Source organism: Piliocolobus tephrosceles, chromosome 7 (genome assembly GCF_002776525.5).
Source record: "Piliocolobus tephrosceles isolate RC106 chromosome 7, ASM277652v3, whole genome shotgun sequence".
NCBI lineage: Eukaryota > Metazoa > Chordata > Mammalia > Primates > Cercopithecidae > Piliocolobus > Piliocolobus tephrosceles.
The window spans coordinates 107,867,501-107,889,591 of NC_045440.1; the positions used below are offsets into that span (position 1 = coordinate 107,867,501).

Below are 22,091 nucleotides of genomic sequence, written 5' to 3' on the forward strand. Positions count from 1 at the left end.
AATTAGCTATCAATTTCCTAGTTAAGTCATTTATCATCTTGAACAATGTGCATTTGTAAGCACTTGGGCAAACTCGATGGGTCCAGGAAATTGCAAAAAGATGCTGCCTGTTTAAATGACCCAGAAGGGCATGAATAGACTTTTCATAAATTAAGTTTAAACTATTAAACCTGCTGGAATTGCTTCTGCAAAAAGAATGTCATATCTGATAAGACGAAAATGGCTTTGACTCAAAGAAAACAGAGTGAGGATTGTAAAGAAAAATCAAAATGGAAAAGTGGAAAAAATGCACACATTTTTGTTCTTGAGAAGCAATATTCATTATTATAAAATTCCATTTTATTAGAATCCATCCTGATGAACTGTATCTCTAACTGTCCTGTGGTCCTCTCAGAATCCTGGGAGACTTACATGGTTCCAGTTTTGCCTCCATTCCCAGAAACCAAATGGTGACCCCTTTATCTTTCTTAGATTTGCACCTGTCCCTCTGTCCACTGCTACCACCCTGGTCTTAGTTCAGATCCTTCTCATTCCTCACCTTGACTATTGTAAGAGTCCTGATTGATCTTCATCTCCCACTCCCTCCAAAACAAACCCCTCATTGCAATGAGAGAGATATTTCCAAAGCACAAATGTGACCACTGGACTCCAAAGATGAAAACTGAGTGCTTCTCCCTGCCTCTGCACAAACTGGAATCTTCATAACATGGTCTATAAATCCCCGCATTCTGCCTCAACTTGCACTATACCCCTTAGCATACTATATTACATTACATCACTGCTAAGTTTAAAACTGTTACTAAATCACATGCCTTTGACTAATTATTTAAATTGATTTCAATTAAACTAAAATCACAAGATGGTTCATTGTTTTTAATTGCTGTATTCAGACACCGTAGGTGAAGAAAACATAGACAGGAGGGATGCTAGCACAGTGGCTTAGACCATGGACCTGGGAGGCTCACGGGCACCAGGGCACAAAGCTCAGCATCAACACTTATTCGCTGTGGTCATCTGAACAATTTCTTAACCTCCGTGTGCCTTTAATTCGCCATCTGCAAAGTGAGGACAATTGTACCTAAACCATAGGCTTGATAGGAGGATTAAACTGAGGTAATGCATATGGAATGCTTAGGTCCAGGCGCCTTGGCTCATGCCTGTAATCCCAGCGCTCTAGGAGGCTGAGGTGGGAGGAGAGCTTGAGCCCAGGAGTTCAAGACTAGCCTGGGCAACACGGTGAAAACCCTGTCTCTACAAAAATGAAAAATTAGCCAGGCATAGTGACACATGCCTGCAGTCCTAGCTACTTGGTAGACTGAGATGAAAGGATCCCTTGAGCCGGGGAGTTCGAGGACGCAGTGAGCTGTGATTGCACCACTGCATGCAAGCCTGGGCAGCAGAGAGAGACCCTGTCTCAAAAATAAACAAATAAATAAAAATAAAGTGCTTAGTACAGAGTTTGACTCATGGTAAGTGCTTTATGAGTTGAGCACTACTATTTCAGGATTAGGAATTTTTCCATCTTCCCTATATCGTGTTATCTCATCACCAGAAATGTGGTCATGTTACAACACAGGAAGGGGCAGTGCCTCTGCCTCTCTTTCTGGCCCCCGCCACCCTCCCCCAGCGGCCTCCAGATATGCCGGATGCCCCCATGTCCTACCTGATATGCCAACTCTATTCTACCCCCACTTTTCTTGCTTACTTCAATAGACTTTTATTTTTCCTTAACTTACTTGACCCCACTCCAATTCTTTTTGCTCTCAAAAATTTCACTTTTCGTACAGGATCCGGTACATTGTCTCCACCTTTAAATAACACTGCCTTATCTGTGGCAAAATAATACATATTTGCATTTCTTAAGAAAACCCTATTGATGTAATGAAAATACTAGGAAAAAAAGAATCCTCGGGCTTTGTATTTTTATTTGAATACAGATTAATCTTCTTACCTTCTTCCTTCTTAAAGTGTCTTCCCAGTATGACAAGACATCCCTTGAGGATGAAGGACATTTTTCTAATAGAATCTGCTGTTAATTAAAGCATTAGAAGAAAGTCCTCTTTTAGCATCTACTGAACTAGAAAATCAAGCTTAAAGAACTATTCTTTCTATTCTTTCCCTATTAAAATCTACCATACACAAGATGTGGAGAAACTAGATACACAGCTGGTGGGAATGTAAAATGGTACAGCCACTTTGGAAAACAGTTTGGAGCTCCTCTCACAGTTAAAGATAGAGTTACCACAGGACCAAGCAATTCCACTCCTAGGCCTATAGCCAAGAGAAATGAAAACATGTTCTCGTAAAAACTTGCACACAAATATTCACAGCAGCATGATCCATGATAGCCAAAAAGTAGAAATTATACAAGCAAAACAATACAATATCCATCGACTCATGAATGGATAAATAAAATCTAATATATTCATACAATGGGATAGTATTTTACCGTAAAAGGAAATGAAGTGCTGACATACACTATGACATGGGTGAAGTTTGAAAATACGATGCTAAGTGAAAGAAGCCAGTCACAAAGATTATATATTGTGTGATTCTATTTATATGAAATGTCCAGAAGAGGCAAATCCATAGAGCAAGTGGAACAGTGGTTGTCTGGGTCTGGGTGGAATGAGGAGAGTCCAAGGTGATAGCTAAAGGGTATGGTGTTTCTTTTGGGAGTATCAAAAGTGTTCTGGCTGGGCATGGTGGCTCATGCCTGTAATCCCAGCACTTTGGGAGGCTGAGGCAGGTGGATCACCTGAGGTCAGGAGTTCGAGACAAGCCTGGCCAACATGGTGAAACCCCATCTCTACTAAAAAATACAAAAATTAGCTGGGCATGGTGGTGGGTGCCTATAATCCCAGCTACTAGGGAGGCTGAGGCAGGAAAATTGCTTGAACCCGGGAGGCAGAGGTTGCAGTGAGCCGAGAAAGTGCCACTGCACTCCAGCCTGGGTGACAAGAGCAAAACTCCATCTCAAAACAAACAAACAAACCAAAAGGTATTCTACAATTGATTGTGGTGATGCTTGCACAACTCTGTGAATACACTAAAAGCCATATGCTTTTGTCCTATATGCTTTAAATGGCCGAATTGTATTGTAGGTGGATTCTATCTCCATAAAACCAGAAAAGGTCTACACATCCAAGCCATTATATGTAGCGAAGGAAGTGGTAGATTACACAAATAATTAGGCAATGATTCTGCCCTCTGGGTGTTTATAGGAGAAGCAGAAATATTGTAATAATAGGTAGCAAGTCTACTTTTATAATAAACAGTAGTATACAAATTGCTAAAGGGAAGTAAAATTCGCTAAGCTCTCTAGAAGGGGTACAGAGAAAAGATGAATGGAAATTCAGAGGAGAGAAATATCAACTCAGAGATCAGAGATGGCTTGGATTTCAATCAGGATTAGGACATACACGTGGAAGTTTCCAATTAAGTGTAATAATATCTGACTCACAGCAAGTGCTGTGATGCTGTTTTTGTGCACCATGATGCTCTAGGAACCATTCCGATGTTTTGCATATTTTAACCATCTCAAGAGCTCTACAGTAGGTACTATGGTTAACTCCATTTTAGAGTGGTGAAAACTGAATACAGAAAACCTAGATGATGGGTTGATGGGTGCAGCAGACCACCATGGCACATGTATACTTATGTAACAAACCTGCACATTATACACATGTATCCCAGAACTTAAAGTAAAATAAAGAAAAAATAAACTGAATACAGAACCATCAATAACCTGGCCAAAGTCTCATAGCTAGCAAGGAACAATGGCAGGGTTGGAACCTGAGTCATCAGGCCCTAGAGCCTGAGCCTCCAGGAAACGTGAACTGTATGAGGAGGAGCTCTGAGGAAGAAGATCTGGGGGGAAGAGGTAGCAGCTCAGCAGAAAGTGTTAAAGGGCAGAATTAAGGTGACTGGGGACCATATAAAGTGGTGGTCCCAGAGGAGAAAGACAGGGCAATGACTGTTTTTAGTTGTGAAGGGAGTCAGGTGAGGCGATTTGACTAGGATGAGTGAGAAGATGGCAGGCAAGTGGACAGAGGAGGAGCATGATCTGCACTTAGGAGGGATGTGAATGAAGTGGGGAACATCCTGAGAGTGAGGTGCCTGGGGACGTGTCCACCTGGTGGCATTTGCAGACAGGAAGACATACAGACCTGTTTCCAAAGAGCATACAAGACAAGGAGAAAATGTAGGAGTGACCTAGTAGAGGATGCCATTAGTAGAGGATGCCATAGGGGTCCCGAGATTGGCTGGAATGGTCAGGGAGACAGAAGCCAGACATGACAACACGAGCCACAATAACATGCTTCGGAACATACCAATACTCAGCACGAACACAAAACCACACTGAGCCAAGACAAAACGTTTACAGTGGCTGGTTCTGGGTGGTATAATTCCAGGCCATTTAAATTTTCCCCTACTTAAAATTTATTTTCAATATTTTCTAAACTTTCTATTAAAATCTTAATTTTTATATGAAAAACAAATATCTTACATATAAATATATGACACAAGGCATATATATGTACAGTCATGTACCATAATGGTGTTTTGATCAATGACAGGACCACAAATATGACAGTGGCCTCATAAGATCACAGTACCATATTTCTACTGTACCTTTTTTATGTTTAGCAATGTTTAAATACACATTTATTATTGTGATTGCCTATGGTATTCAGTAGACTAACTACTGAACAGGTTTGTAGCCTATAAGCCAGAGGTCATAGCATATAGCCTAGGTGTGTAGTAGGCTCTACCATCTAGGTTTGTGTAAGTACACTCTATGATGGTCTCACAACGACACATTTGCCTACTGACACATTTCTCAGAATGTATTCCTGCTATTAAGTGACACACGACCATATATGGTGTATAAATTAAATAGACAGAGCTGTTGATGATCTTCTTACCAGATTGAAGACATGATAGTCAAAGGGCCACTCTTCTAAAACTAAAGCAAATGAAAATTCTTGGGGCTACAATTTGAAAGCTCTTAAATGAGGGTTGATCACAAATGCTCCACCTTCCTAATTAACTAGCAGCAGGAAAGAGAGAGGAGAGGAACAGCCACTTATCTTTTGCTTCTTCTTGTTCTGTTTCTTATCCCCATTTTTATCTCCGTCTTCTCAACCCGAGACTGGGAATGAGTTTGGAGAAGCTGTATTGAATCGGAAAGGATGGCTGGGGCCGAATTTCTCTCAAATAGCTACATGAAGCCTAGTTATTTCCTTTGCTTTTATTCCTGATTGACTTCTTTCCATTTTTATTTGTCAGTTAGCCAAACAAAATGGATTTAGCTTTTCTAATCTTGGCTCACAAATCAATTATTTCAGCTCCTAATTACTTTTGCTGTTCTTCCTTGTAAACCTTCCAATTTATTTTAAAAACTCTTTTGGGGGACAGGGGAGCCCATGCTGCTTCCAGAAGAAATGCAGTGGAACAGAAATTGAGATAGACTCTAACAGTGGGTCATAATGTTACACAAGATTTTGTTTAAGAATATTCCATCGTAAATTATTACTGAAAGTACAGTAGTTATCTCTTATCCAAGAGGGATACATTCCAAGACCCCCAGTAGATGCCTGAAACTGAGGATAGTATTGAACCCTACATATACTATATTTTTTCCTATATGTACATACCTATGATAAAGTTTAATTTATCATTGGGCACAGTAAGAGATTAACAGCAATAACTAATAAAAAAAAGAACAAATAGCCAGCATTGCTCTTGCACTTTGGGGCCATTATGAAGTAAAATAAGGGTGACTTGTGGGTGGCCACAAGCACTGCAATAGTGCCACAGTTGACGTGATAACCGAGCCAACTACTAAGTGACTGATGGGCCGAGAGCATCTACAGCATGAATGCACTGGACAAAGGGAAGACTCACATCCCAGTCCCAGGCAGGATGGAGCAGGATGTCTTGAGATTTCATCACACTACTCAGGATGTTGTACAATTTAAAACTCATGATTGTTTATTTCTGGAATTTTCCGCTTAAGATTTTTGGACTATAGTTGACCTCAGGTAACTGCAGACATTGAAACTGTGATTCAGGGTACACTACTGTATCCAAATGCATTTTCTCCCCTTTTTTGGTGCCACCAAATTTTTATTTCTAAGCTTATCCTAAAACAAGTGACTTCGTTTCACTAAAATCCAACACAGAACCCGCACTACCCAAGTAAAACAAAAAGAAACCCAACAGTATGTTTGAGCCTTAGGGAGAAAAGTTCGTGGCTGAATTTCTAACTCTCTCACAATCATTGAAACCTATGAAAACAAGTTACATGATCCCAACGTCTGTCCGAAATCCAGAAGCACACTCAGCTTTGTAAAGATGTCTTGTACATTCCTGTCCACGCTTGGCTTCTTGCCTCCCTACGTTTGGAATATTAATCACACTATCATCCATCCCACCAGAAACTTAAGAGTTACGCTTGACACCCACTTTTCTTCCCTGTATCCCCAAATCCAATCCATCAACAAGACCTTGGAGGCTGTCTCCTATGAACTCCAGGAGCCTCTCCACTCCTGCATCTTCACCTCTACTGCCCGGTGCCACCATCATCTTCCCACTGGGCTAGCACAGTGAAGAAATGAGAAGGGAGGAAAAACAGAAAGGAAGAGGGCCATAAAGAGGGTGTGTTAATGAGTAGGTTACCACTGTGAGCAACCAGAGTTCAGTCCCCAGAAAATCCTCAGAGCAACAATGTGAACACAACTCCAAGGTAGGAGGTATACCTACCATATGTCTGCCCAGCCATATCTGCCACTTCCAATCTTTTACTGAGTTCTCTTTGCTCTGAAGATGGAGAAAAAACAATTGTTGCTCAACCCATAAGGTCCTGCATGACCTGAACTTTAGCTTTCTCCAAAGCTCTCTACTGAGTTGTTCCCTCTCAACTCATTCACTCCGCTCCACTGACTGTCCCTGCCTCTCTTAGGAGACCTGAGTTCTTTCCCACTTCAGAGAGAGACATCATTCATGTTCTTCCCTCCTCTACCCATTCCTGTGCTGAGTCCAAGCAATTCTTAACCCTGGATCATGCTGGAATAATACAGAAAGCATTTACTCCATTCCCCAGAGATTCTGATTTAATCAATGTTGTTTCATCTCTGTATGTTCTGTGCCCATTGCAGTACCTGGCACATGAATATTCTCTAAATGTTTGAAGGGGAAAGGAAGAGAAGGACCAGTGAATTTCCCCAAAAGTTAAGAGATGGAATAATTATGATGGTTCACTTTTCCAATAGCAAACTGGGAAACCTGTGTACGTTGCGTGTTAGTGTGAAATGTCATTTCCCAAAAATATTGCTAGTCCTGGCCTCGGAGTTTCCTAGATCCTTCTATGAAAATGTTAATATGGAATGTCAATGCAGACCACATCTGAAGGCTGAATGCTCAGTTTTTCCAAAGTTCGCTACCAAATCAGTGTTAACTAGGACTTTTAACAAACACAATTTTAATTTATTTCTGTATCTCTGCCTCAAAAAACTTCTTGACTTCTAGAAAAGATTACATTTTGTTTTACTTTCAGGTGAATTTTAAGGTCTTTGCTTTTATGTGTGAAAAACAGATCCTCAGGCTCAGGAACTCATCCATGACTATCACTATATAGTGCAGTTTCCCTGTTAGGTGCAAGGAAACATAACAGAAAAATTGAAGTGTCCTTTCTCAACTTGTTACTTGACGTGTGAGAAGAAAGCACAAAGCAGTGTTGAGGCGTAGATGCTGGGCAGTTGCCCAGGCTCACTTGTCAGCCAAGTAAGCAGCTCAGAAACACAACCAGGTGATGCAGGCCACTGTGACTGATGACTCAGCAAAGGGGAAAATGCCGGATGTCACTGACCTCACATGTTTACTAAAAAATTGTCACAATCATCAAAGCACAGTCTATAAAGCTCAAACTTACTACATAAAATTTCTTATCAAAGTCCAGACAGATTAGAGACCCATATGCCTCTAGTCTGTTTACCACTGAGAACAAATACCATGGTTTTCATCTCTATAACCTCTGCACCAGCCACAATGCCTGGCACTTAGTGGGTTTCCAAGAAATACCTGTTGACTAAATTAATGGAACCTAACAGCCAACTTGAAAAATCCTTAGTTTGGGATTATTTCATAGTAGATGGCAGTTGAGGCTCCAGAATATGCCACTGTAGCATAAAGATTATTTTGAGCTCCAGATATTTGATAATAGGTGTTGTTTTTTGTTTGTTTTCCTTAAGTCCCCAATCTGCTATAAAGCAAAGCCTCCCCAAAGACCTCAATTATCATAAATTCCCTCTCCAGGGATTTCATACCAGGGACGATTGACTTATCACTAGAGACTTGGAAGCTGACACCACACCTAAATAGACATTGGCACAAAACTATCATATGGCCCATATCTCCTTCTAAGGGCCTATTTATCTTTTCTAAAAGTCATTTGTTTTCCTATGTGTCTTTTCTCCCCATGACCGTCCCCTATTAAGAAGTTGTTTAGCCTGGGCGACAGAGCAAGACTCTGTCTCCAAAAAAAAAAAAAAAAGAAGTTGTTTGTTTTTTTGCAAGTGCCTGCTCTGCCTTCTCCACCTTCCCTTATTCTGGTAAGACAGTGTATAACCCCCAAAATCTAGCCCCCTCCTTGAGTTGCATTTTTCTGTGAATTCCTACATATGTATGTGAATTTTTTTAATTAGTCTTTTCTTTTGTGAATCTCTCTTTTGTCAGTTTAATTTGCAGGCCCCCAATTGCTAAACATAAGAGGGTCAAGGAAAAGATTTTCCTGCCTGACAGAAGCATCATGGAAACCGTGATTTCTAGACTACCTCTCTCAGACATTGGTATGGTCTGGCTGTGTCCCCAACCAAATCTCATGTTGAATTATAATCCCCAATGTTGGGGGAGGGACCATGTGGGAGGTGATTGAATCATGGGGGCATATTTCCCTCTTGTTGATCTCATGAGTGAGTTCTCATGAGCTTCCAGAGGCCTCCCGAGTCATGCCTCCTGTACATCCTGTGAAACTGTGAGTCAATTGAACCTCTTTTCTTTATAAATTACCCCGTCTCAAATAGTTCTTTATAGCAGTGTGAGAACAGACTAATACAGACATTGAAAACACCCAGACCAGACATGTGAGAGAGAAAACAAGGGGTGGAGGTGAATAGCATGCCTATGGAATATCAAAGCTGAAAGAAGGCAAGTTGTGGAATCAAAGTTCAGTGAAAGGATTCCTAACACACAACACCCTTAACAGAACCAAAACTTTAGTTAGCATCAAGTGGTTTCAATTAATCTTTGAGATTTTTTTTGCTTCTTCTGATTAGTCTGAAGGTTAAGTTTGTAATCATTAAATAGCCATTCAAGGAAACCACGGAATTACAAACCCTCGAAGCTGGAGCATCTAAACTACTAACACAACATGAATGTTCAAAGCTCAGCCTCACCAGTTATTAAAGAGATGATCTTTTAAAGACAGTAAGGAGTGCTATGTCTTTCCTCTGAAATTAACATAGATTTTTTAAAAAGTCATTATCCAGGCTGGGCACAGTGGCTCACACCTGTTAATTCCAGCACTTCGGGAAGCTGAGGTGAGTAGATCACTTGAGCTCAGGAGTTTGAGATCAGCCTGGGCGACATAGTGAGACCCTGTCTCTACAAAAAAAAAAAAAAAAAAAAAAAGAAATACATTAGCTGGGCATAGTGGCATGCACCTACAGTCCCAGCTACTCGGGAGGTTGAAGTGGGAGGATTGCTTGAGCCTGGGAGATTGAGGCTGCTGTGAGCTGAGATTGCACCACTGCATTCCAGCCCGGGTGAGAGAATGAGACCCCGCCTCAATAAAATAAAATAAAATAAATTAAAATAAAATAAAATAATGTCATTATCCAATATCGACCAGAATGCAGTGAAATGGGAATGACAATGGGCACATAAACTGAAGAGCAGTTTGAATGAATGTGCTAAACTCCTTTAAGATGTGTCTAATACTCATTGGCCCAGGCATTTTACTCTAAGGGATGATTTCTGAGGCAATCATCAAGAATATGAACAATAATTTACATATAAGGATGCCTGTCACAGCATTGCTATATAGTGGAAAAAAACTGGAGATCACCAAAATGTTCATCATGGAGAAGACGAGAACTGAACCATCAACGTTTGGGAAATAGGAAGAAAAATGAGTTTAAAACTTGGAGGAGAGGTCACGTTTGGTTTGGAACATGCTGAGTTTGAGGTTCTTCTGGGATATCCAGGTTGTGATATCTAGAGACAGGCAGATACTGAGGCCTGATGCTTAAGGAATATGGAGGCTGGAGAGAGAGATCTGAGACTCAGCCTCAGAGAGGATAATGTGGCCACAAAATCACGTTCGCCAGTGGTATTTAAAAAAGAAATATCTAGAAGGATAGGGAGCCAAATGTTAAAATTATAGGTGATTTAAATATTAGTTTTCTTTATACTCGTCTGCATTTTTCTTTTTTAAAAAAGCAGTTAATTCATTTAATTAATGCATATTGAGTGACAAAAATGTGCCAGCATTTTCTTAAGGTCTGGATGATAAGTATATATTGTTTTTATAACTTAAAAAACTCTTTTTGAATTGCTCATCTAACCAATGCCTCATTTCACAGATAAGAAAATGCTGACAATCCTGAGAGAGGAAGTTACTTGCCCAAGGTCACAAAATCAGCCCATACAGCTCCTGAAGCCCAGCCTGGAGCTCTGGCAAGCTATAGAAAAGGGGATTTGATTTGCAACCAAGGTTTTTGAAGCACAGCTCTTCCACAAGTTGCAGAAGCTCTATAAATACAACTGTAAATGCGTGGTGTGCTTAATCACATGCCTTACACTGCCTTGTAAGTAATCACCACAATGGCATTTTACCAAAAAGTTTCAAAGCAAAATGTAATTTCCTTTCTCAATAATTTTGAGAACTTTTTGTCCTTTACAATAAAGAAAAAAGAAAAGAAAAAAAGATAAGTGTGTTGCACGGTTTCCCACTATTTAAAAAGATGTTCCTCCTGCCAGCTACTGACACTACTGGGTTTTTAATGCAACTCCACCCACTCCAACCTGCATACACCTCTGAATATAAATTTATGTATATTTGAAAACTTGGCAAACTCTTATACTTCATTCTCTTATCACAGAATGTAGTAAAAGCAAAGTCACAATTCTTTCAGATTTATTGAATTCATACTACCTATTGAATAAAAAATTCCATTGTCCTTCCTCATAGATATTGAATTATCTGAAGACCACTGTACATCTGGTATAGACCAACAAAATGAAATATGATTTCTTTAAAGCAGAACATTATTTCCATTAGTTACTTCAGAAAGCTTTTACCTGTAATTAAGCTAATCAATTATAGGCTTTAAACCAATCTCTGACATGAATTAGATTTACGAAATAAATAACCTTTAGTTAATGTATATTCGTTTTTAAAATTGAGTCCCATCACAATCTAGTGATCGATAGAGTACCACAAATAATATCCTTTTCTATTTGTCAGGTATTATAAATGATCAGCCTGCTGGATGTAGAATGCAAACAGCTATTGGTCTAACCTTTAGGGGCCCATCTCCTGAAAGCATAATATATCATTTTTACTTTATGTTTTTTCTGTACTTAAGGTCCATTTCTGCAGCCTTACAGATGATGTGGCTATAAATGCATGTATTATACAAATGCCTTATAAACCGAATACCTGCAGTGTGTATTTGTTTTGATAACCTTAACTGCCTCTAGCTTTAGGAAAGTGAAGAGCTACTGTCTTTTCTAAAGATGACTCTGCTCTATTTTCGAGAAAAGATGCCTCGCATTAACATGTAACTTATGCGGCTTTGTCATCTATCACTTGCCACCCTGACAAATCTGAACATTAGATGTTTTTTCAAAAGAACAGACATTAATAGGTAACAGCTTTAGCGATGGGTCAGGCAGTACTGAATTTGAAGAGTCACTCGATCAGTTATAGCCCTAGGTGTACAACCTTAGGCAGGTAACTTAAGCTTCAGTTTCCTCAACTGTAAAAAAGCAGACAATGACATCTGGGATTTTTGGAAGATAATGCATAACTTATGACATTGCCTGGTATGTGCTTGATAAAATAGATGGTACTTATAGGTATAAATAAGAAGATGTTTTTCAAGTTTAACATATCATACAACCAGTATTTACAAAAGGCCTATCTTTGTCTCTAGCTCCCCAAAACAAACACCCACCAACGTTGCTTTGGGGATTATTGTGAAGGCCAGGAAAGAAGACAGAATAACTCTATAATGCCCTTCTTCCAGAATTCAGGCCAATACTGTAATGTTCATGTTTATCTATACTTCCCCATCTGGTTCACTTTATGAAGCCTCAGCTGTTTCTGGGGGTGGCAGTGGTTACCTCTTGGGATCCAACCAACTGACTCTGAAGTAGACTATTGCAACACAGCCCCTTTGTGAGTACTGTTTAATATTCAACAGGACTTTGGTATTTGCTAAACCTTTGACCTTAATATCTCTGACCATATCGTTTTCTGCTTAAGATCCTAAACTCATGAAGAACATGTTTTTGGTTAATGTTTTCACAACTTTTAAGTACAGAAATGCTTGGAGGATCAGCTGGTGGATAAATCCTTTGAGATGTTGACAACATACTATACCGCATAAGGACCTACATTCTCAGTTAAGAATTATAAATCTCTCTAAACTAGAGAATCCCAGAATGGCTAAGGAACAGATAGAAGACCAGGAAGACCCCACTTCCCAGGATCTTGGAGCATGCAAAGATAATCTTGAGAAAGAGAGGAAATGCCCCCCTCCCCCACAGCATTCCAGTTCCTCTTCTTTGCTGCTTCATCTGGACGGCAGAAAGAGAATGAAAGTTACTGCTCAGCTGTAAGAAGGAGAATGATACTAGTGGTCAGAAATAGCAGCTCCCCACCTTGGAGACGGGAGTATTCAATGGGATGCCCTGCCATCAGCAAAGGACTTTGTTAATGATAAGTCTATGACAACAGAAAGGGCTTGTGCTATGACTGCAAGTTCTGACATTTTAAATACAGGTGTACACACACAGACACATGAACAATATGATCTCAATTATGTAAAACAGAGCATATTAAAACACGTAAAGGCAATGCACCAAAACATTGGCTGTCACTGAGAGGGAGAATTATTAATGTTTCTCTTTTTTTTTACTTTCCTATTATTTTTCCAATTGTTTCTTATAATCACATATTGTTTTGATAGCTAAAAAATTCATTAAAATGTAAAAATAAGTTCATTCAAATTCAGTGCATATTACTTTTTAGCAAAAGGGAAAAATGAATAAACAAAACAAAGTTTGCTAATTTTTAAAGCAGACAATGATCTGTCCTACAAAAGACTTTATTGACATAATGATAAAGGTTGGTAATTAGTAATCAGGGAGAAGCTTTCCACATGGCAATCTGAGCAGCTTTCCCAGATCCTTCTCTCTGGGTCAAATCTACCTGCCTTCCTTTTTTTCTGTTAAACATTCCCGTCAATCATAGAGGATTGGGGAACTTGGAGAGGGAGAAGTGTAAGGAGAGCAAAACTGTCAGAAATCAGTATATGAATGAAGTAGCTATCACCGAAACTGCTTTGAAAGACCGTCAGCCTGTCCACAGTCACGTGGGAAGAGAAAGACAGAGGGTGGTGGAGGGGGTGGGGGGGAGAAGGAAGGGAGGGAGCAATGGAGGGAGGGAGGGAGGAAGGAAGGAAGCCTACTATACACTGGACTTAATAGCCCAACTGGTTTCGCACATCAAGGTGTGGTCCAAGTGAAAAGCCAAGGCCTTTAGGATATCAATACACCTTCACTTTGGAAGGAGCCATTTCTCTCAAGGCAGCTCAAAACACAGGACTCAAGGAGGGTGTGGGCTTTACTTTAGCCCAAGTGCTGAGAGTAGAATTTTCACTCTATGTTCCTGTAAAGCTGCTCTGTTAGTCTCTTGATCTTGTGTTGAGGAGGTTTGGGGAAATGTTGCAGGGGTGTCCAATCTTTGGCTTCCCTTGTCTTGGGCCACACATAAAATATACTAACACTAACGACAGCTGATGAACTAAGAAAAAAAAATTGCAAAAAAAAAAAAAAATCTCATAATGTTTTAAGAAAGTTTATGAATTTGTGTTGGGCCACATTCAAAGTCATCCTGGGCTGCATGCCGCCTGCAGGTTGGACAAGTTTGGTTTAAGTTTCCTTCATTGACCCAAACTTCTAGGCCTTTGTATCTAGAGAAACCCAAGCCTACCTCCACCTGGGGAGTGGTGATCTGACTGCCCTCCTGCAACATCAGTAAAACTGGGTACTCCAGAAGCAAGAGTGCTGTGTCCCCAGGGCAAGTGGGATGGAGAAGAGAGCCTGTGAGGCTGCGTTGGTGTGTGTGAGTGCTGCGAGATCGTTTCTGGAATACTTTTTCTTCTAAACCCTGGTCGGAGCTATATTTTTTTCTACTGGGGGTGGGAGTAGGGGCAGAGGGTAGTGGACGGGAACGTGAACACAGTGGGCATCTAGCCCACTCAGTCATATCACCCGCTACACTGCTCACTTTGAGTCAAGGCTGGAACTACCAGGTGAATGGATTTTTCATTTGGTTTTGGCTCGGGATAAAGGATGGGTCGAAACGGTTGGGAGAAATGACTGGGACTGCCTACTTTAAAAAAAGATTCTAAAGAAGGTATGGAAGATTTCTGACTGCCACAGAACACCAATCAAAATGGGGTGGCGGGGGGATTTGGGGAGTAAGCGGTATAGAGAAACGAGGTTAAGGGGATGGTCTTAAACTCGTCAAATTAAGCAAAGGGAGGAGTCGAGGGCGTCTGGTTGAGTCAAGGCTGCTGGGCTGCTGCCCAGAAGGGGCGCCTGGAAGGGACCCCAGCCAAGAGAATCTGAGTCCCCTCTGACACCCGCCGGGGCTGCGCTCCTTCCCGCCCACCCAGCCCCTCAGCACCGCGCTGTGCGAGGTTGCCCTGTTGGGGACCCCAGGACCGCTGGGGAGGCTGCCCGAGGCTCCGTGGGTACCGCGGGGCGGTGGCGCGGCGGGGCAGGTACCTTGGTGCCCTGGTGGAAGTCGTCGATGGACCGCGAGCCCATGAAGGGAAACTCCATGTGCGTGTGTGTGTCGATGCCTCCGGGCAAGACGAGCTTGCCGGCGGCGTCGAGGACCCGCAGCCCCACGGGAGCGCCCCCGGGAGGCAGCAGATCGTGCCCAAGCGCCCGCACCACGCCGTCCTCCACCAGCACGTCGGCCACCTCCGAGAAGTCGTCGTTGACCACGCGACCCCCGCGGATCAGGAGCCGCGAGGGCGCCGCCATGGCAAGGGGCGCGCCAGGTCCTACCCGGCCCGGGATGCGCGCAGGGGCTGGGCTGGGCTGGGCTGGCCGGGCTGGGGGTGTCCTCCTGCAAGGTCTCCACCGACAGTCCCCGAGCTCTGGCTCGGGTCGCAAATGCGGAGCACGGCGGCCTGGCGGATTTATGACCTGGCCGCACATGCGGCTCCTCCCCCGGGAAGGCTGGGCTGGAGCCCAAAGGCCGGAATTGAAAAGGTCCGCACGGTCCTGGCACACTCACATCCCAAGTGTTCTGCGCCCGGAGTCGTGGTATCCACCCAGGCTTCGGAGTCATTGGAAGGGAAAGATCTTGGAGTTTTAAGAGAAAGGGACATGCGTTTTTCATCATAAGATTAGGCGCTTGAGGGAAAGAAATCCACCTCATTCTTTCCCTTGGTTGGGGGTGTGTTTGTACCAAAAGACAGATCCAGAGGGAGAAGGAAAGCAAGAACCATCACCAGAAGTAGCAACAAAAATACCCAAACACACCCAAGCCAGAACAGAGCCACTCGATCTGGGTTTCCTTTTAAACGTTCTTAAGCCAGGAGCAAATTATCATATAATTCCAGTAATTGGCAGACACAGGGATCAGAGTAAAATATTTAATCTATTTGAAATAAAACGACTTGGTGTCATCTATTCTCCACGTTTTAATGATGCAACACATATCAGCAGGTGTTTCTTGGAAAATAACTGGTACTGTAACTCTAAAGATTTAGATTTCTACTCCCAGCTTTTCCACAAAACCAGTTTAGAGATCTTCAGTTAAATATTTTATTCTCTTGGTTCCTCAGTTTTCTCATATATAAAACTGAGTAATACTTGTTCTTGCCTTCCAGATTTGCTTTGAGAAGCAAATATGATGATGGCTGTGAATACACCTTAATAAAGTGGGAAGCACCATGCAAATTCACTTAAATATTGGTTTTGTAAGGACTACAAAGCTTACCTGACTAGGGGGATTGGTTAGAGGGCTAAGTGAGAAAGATAAACCACATTTCCACCCTCAAGTAGCTAACAGCTAACAGTGACACACATACATATTTCAATATATAAAGCAGAACATTATATATTTGAGAAGGGATAAAGATAAGAATTTAGAGGAGTGAGTGAGTTTATTTCTGGCTTAAAGAAATCAGATACGGAAGATTTGTGAAGAGGTATTTGAACTAGGATACAGAGAATGTGAACACGCAGAGATGAGTGGTGGAAAGAGGACATGGTACTCCAGGTAGAGCGAACAGAGTGTGTAAAGGCACAGAGAGGATGAAGGAATGCACTCCTTGTGGTTAAGCTACGAGGGATAGGCTTACACTGAATCCTGGACCATCCCTTTGCTTATAGGGGAGAAGGAGGAAGAAGAGACAGAGTGGTCAGAGAGAAGGGAGACCACAGTTTGTGTGATGGAAGACAGGAATGCAGAATTTTAAGAAGGGCAACAGGATGGAATCTTGCAGAAGGGTTATGAAGGGTTGTGGGGAGGTGGGGTGGGCATCTGCTGACCAGATATGTATTCTCATCCTTATTCTGTTAACAGTCACTGGCATTTCTTTGGTGGGAAATCCTCTGCCTGAAGTCTCAGAACACTTGTTTTGGAGAAACTGATGGTGAGAGACAGGACTAGCTGGATTTCCTAGGCTGACTAAAAATTCCTAAGCCTAGTTGGGGAAGGTGACCGCACCTACCTTTAAACATGGGGGTTATATCTTAGCTCATACCCGATCAGTCAGGTAGTAAAGAGGGCTCACTAAGATACAAATTAGGCTAAAAGCAGGAGGTAAAGAAATAGTCAAATCATATATCGCCTGAGAGCACAGGGGGCGGGACAATTATCAAGATATAACCTCAGGCATTCCAGCAGGGAGGGGCAACTTCCTTCGGGTCCCCTCCTATTGTATGGGAGCTCTGTTTTCACGCTATTAAATCTTGCAACTGACTGCACAGGCTTCTGGTCTGTGTTTGTTACCGCTCCAGCTGAGCTTTTGCTCACCCTCCACCACTGCTGTTTGCTGCCATCGCAGACCCACCGCTGACTTCCACCCCTCCGGATCCAGCAGGGTGTCCGCTGCGATCCTGATCCAGCGAGGTGCCCATTGCCTCTTCGTTCAGGCTAGAGGCTCGCCATTGTTCCTGCATGGCTAAGTGCCCGGGTTTGTCCTAATAGAGTGGAACACTAGTCCTTGGGTTCCATGGTTCTCTTCCATGTCCCACGTTTTCTAATAGAGCTATAATACTCACTGCATGGCTGAAGGTTCCATTCTTTGGACTCCATGAGGCCAAGAATCCCAGGTCAGAGAACAATAGGCTTGCCGCCATCTTGGAAGGGGCCCACCACCATCTTGGGAGCTCTAAGAGCAAAGACCCACCCATAACAATGGGACCTCTAGCTCTGCGACTGAGCTGTCACCTAGACTCTTCCAATCAAGGCAGGGAATCCTCAAGCCACAGATGATACAGGGATGGGCACATGCTCCAAGCTGACTTCTCATTCCCAAGAAGTGAGTGCAGATCCCAAGACTTCCTATTTTTAGGTTGAGCAGACAAGAGGCTTATTCTTTCCTCCTGGACTTGAATCCTAGGGAGTGTAAACAAAGGGCTTCTGGGAGCCTTCTAGACAACACAGAGAAATAGCCCTTCTGTGAATAGAGCCAACATCAAGAACAGGAAGGAGAGATGGAGAGAGGCTGGCTTCTCATGACACTGAGTTCCTGAATCCCACCATGCCTAAAGCCCCCTGCCTAGACTTTCCACTTTTTGCTTAAGCTGATTTGAGTCTTTTGTCACTTGCAGGTTCCACTGACAGACACTGGGAAGATACCTTCTTCATGTTTCGAGACAAGGTGGTCACATGTGACCTCAAAGGTGGCATTTTCAATAGCGGAATGTGAAGTATTATTATTGCCAAATCTCCTAAAGCTTCAGCTTACACAAACCTCAAAATAATTAAAAATTAGAAAGCATCAATAATTTAAAGTTCCATAGATTTGGCTGTCAAGCCAGGAACAAGAAACCCAAGGAGGTTATGCAACTATTGTCAAGGGACCTTTGTGTAAGGGTGAAAGGGGTAATTATAAACATAATGAAATTTCTACAAGCTGTACTAGTAAGCCCCACCTTAGGAAAATAGGATTGGATGTCAGTGCAGTTGTGCCATCCTTTCTGAAACTGTCCAGATTAATGATTTCAAAGGTTTCTTTTATCTTAGACAGTTTACATCATGAAATGCCCTGTAACACAACACAAAACAAACTTCCCACACTTAATTAACTCAAACTTTTATCAAGAAAGGGGGATTGTAGAATGTCACCGAAGCGGGAGGAAATGGCTCACTGAGATTCACTGACGGCAATAAAAGAGAGGGGGGTAGTTTTAGGGAGAAATGTTAGCTCACAGAACAGAAGGGACTTTGCCCCTTTCTGGCCATCATTCCCGCACACTAGCTTGCTGGGCAGGTGGCTGAGCCTGGACAAACCTGCTAAGTGGGGGAAACTTGTTCTCAGCACACACTCACCTTCGTTTTCTTTGTCCTACCATACCTCCTCCTTACCCAGACACTCCAGGCCCTCCATGGGCAGTAAACAAGAATCAGGGGACACAATGTTGGCATTGGGAGAAAAGTGGGATGCAGAGCTCCTGCTGTTCTTCATTCTTGTTGCTGGGGAGAGAGTCAGTTGCATTGATGAACATATCAAGGATGTCTGAGAATACATTACTCCTCAGAGGAATTGTTTTTAAAGAAGCATTTTACATAATGGTTACAAAGACTGTCAATGCTTAAGCCATGAAAACACATCTATCTGGAAGTGTAGGTGAGGGTGATTTGGCAAGAAGAGGCTCCCATCCGTTCTTGATGGTCTACAGGGAGAGAAAGCCTGGAGAAGCAAGCAGGTGACTTCCTTCACTGAATGGTTGAGATTTCGAGAAACGAGTCCACCAGGGTCAGTTGTATTTCAGTCTTCGGCTATCCTGGAGGTGCCAAGTTTGCTTTCCCTTTGCTCCTGACCCTCTCCACTCCTACTAGAGGCTCCTGTGGGCTAGGAGAGGTTTTTAGGCTGTTGTTTCCACCGAATGGAAGAGTCCTCTGGGGCACAGGGAAGGAATGGTGAGGGTGGATGAGTGAGACTGAGCAAGGAGAGTTGGGCATCTCAAAGCAGTGCACATGCACCAGCATCTGTGGAAACTCCAGTTCCCTGGACCACTGAGGGATAGAATTCCCTGGCAGGGTAATGTATGCATACTTGAATCAGTGATGAAAGTGGGCGTTGGGAAAGGTAGATGGCATGGAAAGGGTGGAAGAAAATTGAATGAGGAAATAGTAATCTAATCTAATAGTAATCTGATGCTTCTGCAGAGAGCTTGGGCAAGTCACTTAACAGCTCAGGGTCTCTGCCTCCTCCACAGCTAGGTTGGCAAAAGCTTGTAAGACCCACCCTTCCCACTTTTATAATTTTACAATTCTCTGAATGGAGAGTGCCTGGTATAGTCCTAGAATTACACTCTTCCCAGATTCAGATGAGTGAATTGGGAACCAAGTAAAACTTGCCTTCTAGATTCAGAACTATTTTATTTCTGGTCCTTCCACTGGAGCTAAGTGGATCCCCTTGGAAAGGAGCTACATACAGAGTGTAAAACCTACAGTCCTGGGGATGGGGCGGTGATGCTTGGTGGGACTGGTTTTAAAGTCCTCATACTGAAGAACAGGTATGACATTTTAATCACTGCTCAGAATTAACATGCACGATAGGCAGGGATGGTTTCCCCTGACTCTGGGGGGCCATAGAGAGAGCTGGCCCAGTACACAACTCCAGTGGATACTGTCCCTGAAGCACTACTCCTGGACAGAAGGAGAAAAGAGGTAATCCACATAACAGTATCAGTGACAGTAGCTGAGATTTGTCCAGCACTAACATCAAGTTAGTACTTGGCCAAGTTTTTTCGTGTGCGTTATTTTACTTAATCCTCAGAATTCTTTGAGCTAAGTACTGTTTTTCCCTTTAACAGATGAGCCTTTTAAGGTCAAATGATTTGCCCAAGATCACATGGCAGTCAATGTTGGAGGCAAGGCTTTCCTTCTGGAACCTGTAATTTACCCATTATGCAACTCCACGCTCCAAAGCCATGTCCAAATCCTGGCTGCACCCGGGCCTCGGATTACATATGTGAATCAATGATGATCCCAGAATGAAATCTGACATCGTGGACATTACCTTCAGACCTTGCTCACTTCTGTCTGCTGCTTCCAGGCTGGTTCATTCAGTCATCTCAATATTGTAGAGTCAGTCTATGTGTTTGCTCAGGCGATCAGTGTCATCAGTGTTCAAAAAACCTATAGTTTATAACTTTATAACTATAGTTTATAACTTTATAATTGTAGTTATAAAGCAGTCCTTTTGTAGTAAATTAACAAATTTGGTGGGAGCAGATTCAACACACCAACACTGAACTGCCTGGGGGAAGAACTTTCGGATATGCTATTGTGTAACTCTAAGAAGTTCAAGGAATTACTTACTTAAAAGTTCCTATTTCCAATATTGTCTGGTATTACATGGTGGTGGTGTTGTTTTTTGGTTGTTTGCTTGTTTTTTGTTAAAGATATTCTGATGCTAAACAGGCAGTTTCAAGCATATCCTGGAGAAGCTGGCTCTTGCAGTGTACAGTAAGTCCTCCCTAATCCTCAGGGGACACACTGCGGATAGTACTGAAACTGCAGATAGTACCAAACTTGATTGCCATCAACTGGAACACGTTTCTTTTCATATCTTCAACAAACGTAATGCCTTTTCCATCTTAACTAAGCACTCATCCACCACACACCATGGCGGTAACTCTTGTAGTCTGAAGAGCAACAGCAAAACTAGCACTAATCTCTTTTTTCCTTGTTCACAATTTCATGCATAGAAGTTTTGTTCTCACCATAGATCTCAGCAACCGCAGTATATGATTTTTTTTCTTTCCTTATTAAGTGGAGAACTTTTACCATTTCACTTAAAGAAAACACTTTTCTGTTTCTCTTTAGCGTATTAGAATTGCCAGCATCACTACTCTTGTGCTTTGGGGCCAATATGAAGTAAAATAATGGTGACTTGAACACGAGCACTGCAATACTGGAACAGCCAATCTGATAACTGAAATGGCTACTGAGTGACTAGTGGGTGGGGAACCTCTACAGCGTGGGTATGCTAGACAAAGGGAGGATTCCCATTTTCAGACCCAGGTTAACTGTGGGCAACGAAACCTTGGAAAGTGAAATCAGGGATAAGTGGGAGGACTAAGTATATTAGTTTTATGGCTGATGTAACAACTTATCACAAACTTGGTGGCTGGAAAGAACACAGACTTATTTGCTTACATTGATGGATGCCAGAAGTTCAAAATTAGCTTCAGTGGGCTAAAGTCAAGGTGTTAGCAGGGCCGATTCCTTCTGGAGGCTCTGAATGGAAGAATCTGTTTCCTTGACTCTTCCAGCTGTTGGTGGCTGCTGGCATTTATTGGCAATGGCCACATCGCTTCATTCTTCCATAATCACATTACGGATGCTTCTGTAATCACATTGTCTTCTCCTCTTCTGTGTCAAATCTCCCTCAATCTCCTTCTTCTAAGGATGCATGTAATTGCATTTAGGGCCCACCTGGATAATCCAGGATAATCTCTCCATTTAAAAAATCCTTATCTTAATTACATCTTGGGAGTCCCTTTTGCCATGTAAGGCAACATTCACAGGTTCTAGG

At 42.4% G+C, this 22,091-nt stretch overlaps 1 protein-coding gene across 1 annotated transcript in view; it reads right to left on the bottom strand.

Moving 5' to 3' along the window:
* DPYS (dihydropyrimidinase) overlaps positions 1–15,348 on the bottom strand; it is an 87,037-nt gene extending 71,689 nt beyond the window's left edge. Inside the window, exon 1 of the mRNA XM_023223351.1 lies at positions 15,085–15,348. Coding sequence (XP_023079119.1) covers positions 15,085–15,348 — 264 coding nt within the window. The remainder of the gene's footprint in view (positions 1–15,084) is intronic.
* Positions 15,349–22,091: the final 6,743 nt, after the last annotated feature.